The following is a 2,114-nucleotide window of genomic DNA, read 5'->3' as shown; positions in this document are numbered from 1 at the left end:
AATGTCCATAATTATCAACTTTCTTTAATGTTCCTGATATCAAATCTAATATTTTGCATTAGCACTAGATATTTAAATAAAAATTTACTGTCATTCTTTCCAAATATGCCTACTTTCACTATCTCCCTTCCATAATTAGCTGCCACCATTCTGTATTTTAGTGACACAATTTAAATGTGCATTAAATTAGTGAAATCTGTGTTAGAGGAACAATGTATATTATTCAAGTGGAAGATTACTTTCAGACCATAATTAGCTGATATTTAATTAAATCCTATCTCCATCGTATAACATTATGATACATAGTACAAAACCCTAATTTTGGTAATGAAATTTATCTATAAATTGCTGCTCATCCTTTAGGACATACACATCCACATACATAAATTATATTTTTCTTCTCCTCTCTTAAACATTCCAGTTCCTATCATTTTCATTAATTCTGTACGAATTAATGGCTGGATATGGTTGGAGTATGCCTAAAAGGCCTTATAACAGTCCTCCACAAATTGCATGCAGGATATGTAACCATGTGTTTATGAGCACACAAGCTCTTATAGATCATATTGAATCTCACATGACAGAAGAAGATTCTGCCGCCAGAAGGCAACTGCCACTGCCACCGCCACCGCTGATGCAGCCGTCACCACCAGCTGGGCTAAACTTCATATCCTGCCACCGAAGAGCCAATTCTTTAACCCAACTGAATCTTTCATCACCAACTCATCCTTTGCCATTTAACCCAAATGCCTATAATTTGCCATGTAATTTCCAAGAAAGAAATAGTAGTACTAACCCTATGTTTAGTGCTACTCCACAAATGTTTTCTTCAAGGCCAACCTTTCAATCTCCACTTTCTTCAATGGCTACAAAGAACAGCAACTATACTATGCCTTTTTCCCTAGCAACCAGTAAGAAGAAATTGACAATGGCGGAGCAGGCATCTGGTGACTGCACAAAGCCATTTCTTCAACAGCTTGAGAAACCCTTAACGCCTTATAAAAATGAATTTAAGGGTATCCATAACAACAGGAACAGATCTGATTTGGATATGCTGGACTTGACTTTGAAGCTCTAGGAAGATTAGGGTTTATGCCAAAACCAACCTTAATTAAGCGTTACAATTAGGATGTTTTTCTTAATATTTAGTTGAAAAAAATAATGAGAAAATATAAAAATATTGTTCCCCGTAATAGTTGTATGCTATGAATTATTTGTCTTTGTAGATTTAATTTTTAATTTTCCTTAATATGTAATATTGCTAAGTTATATTTATGATTTCAGTAACAAAGATTATTGTTTGTCTATTTTAGTTTGGGTGTATAGTGCAATGTATGATTTATTGATTTCCAAAACAAGGATTGCCTCTTTATAATTTGACCTAATCTTTGTTTTTATTTCCTTTTATATATAGTAAAAAATTCATTCTACACGGATTGTTTCTTTAGAATTCAAGCTGCCTTATTTATTGAGACGTATGAAAAATAATTCAATGTGTACTAATGAGGATCAACAACATATAATCTTACAAATTGCGGATTTATTATGTTCACCACCTCTCATCGTTTAGTGATATGTTTATTTAAAATATAAGATTTGAATGATTTTTCACTTCTTGAAGTAGCTTTTGTAGAGTGAGTTAGATCTAATCTTAATATATAGGCTCATGTATACAAATTGTATCCATCACGCGACACCCGTGATTGGGGACCCTACTTAGAAATATCAACCAATGTAAGCATGAGTAATTATCTTATAATTTTTGGTAGAAAATTTTTCTTTGGTAACTTTACAAAGACAAGCACGGCAAAGCCATTTGGGAGCCTAAAGGGGCTGTGGCCTCCTAAGAAATTTAAAAAAAATAAAATCTCAAGAAAAATTATATTTTGATTCTTTAAAATATAAAAAGAAATTATATTTGACCCCTTAAAAATTTTAAAAATTTCAGCTGACTCTTTTAAAATAATTGTCCTAACTCCGCCTCTGAATGAATGCTTAAAAGAAAAATAAAAAATTTCATATTCCCTATATCTCGTATGGTTATATCCTTAAAAACAAAATTAAAAAAAAAAAAGTGTCATTTACTTATTTTACCTTGTTTAGAATAATAATAT

At 31.6% G+C, this 2,114-nt stretch overlaps 1 protein-coding gene across 1 annotated transcript; it reads left to right on the top strand.

The window, feature by feature from the left end:
* The first annotated feature begins 390 nt into the window (after positions 1–390).
* On the top strand, positions 391–1,279 carry LOC149495089 (uncharacterized). Its single transcript, XM_089724369.1, has one exon. It carries the CDS (start codon positions 455–457, stop codon positions 1,076–1,078), a length of 624 nt encoding a protein of 207 aa, XP_089580495.1. The 5' UTR covers positions 391–454; the 3' UTR covers positions 1,079–1,279.
* Positions 1,280–2,114: the final 835 nt, after the last annotated feature.

The sequence above is a fragment of the Jatropha curcas genome, chromosome 7, assembly GCF_041381405.1.
Source record: "Jatropha curcas cultivar XTBG-Jc1 chromosome 7, XTBG_Jcur_1.0, whole genome shotgun sequence".
In the NCBI taxonomy this organism is placed as follows: Eukaryota; Viridiplantae; Streptophyta; class Magnoliopsida; order Malpighiales; family Euphorbiaceae; genus Jatropha; species Jatropha curcas.
This window is presented reverse-complemented; position numbering and strand designations above follow the sequence as displayed.

What these genes read in the sequence shown, in the direction of transcription:
- LOC149495089 (XM_089724369.1), top strand. Translation starts at nt 455, where the DNA reads ATGGCTGGATATGGTTGGAGTATGCCTAAAAGGCCTTATAACAGTCCT.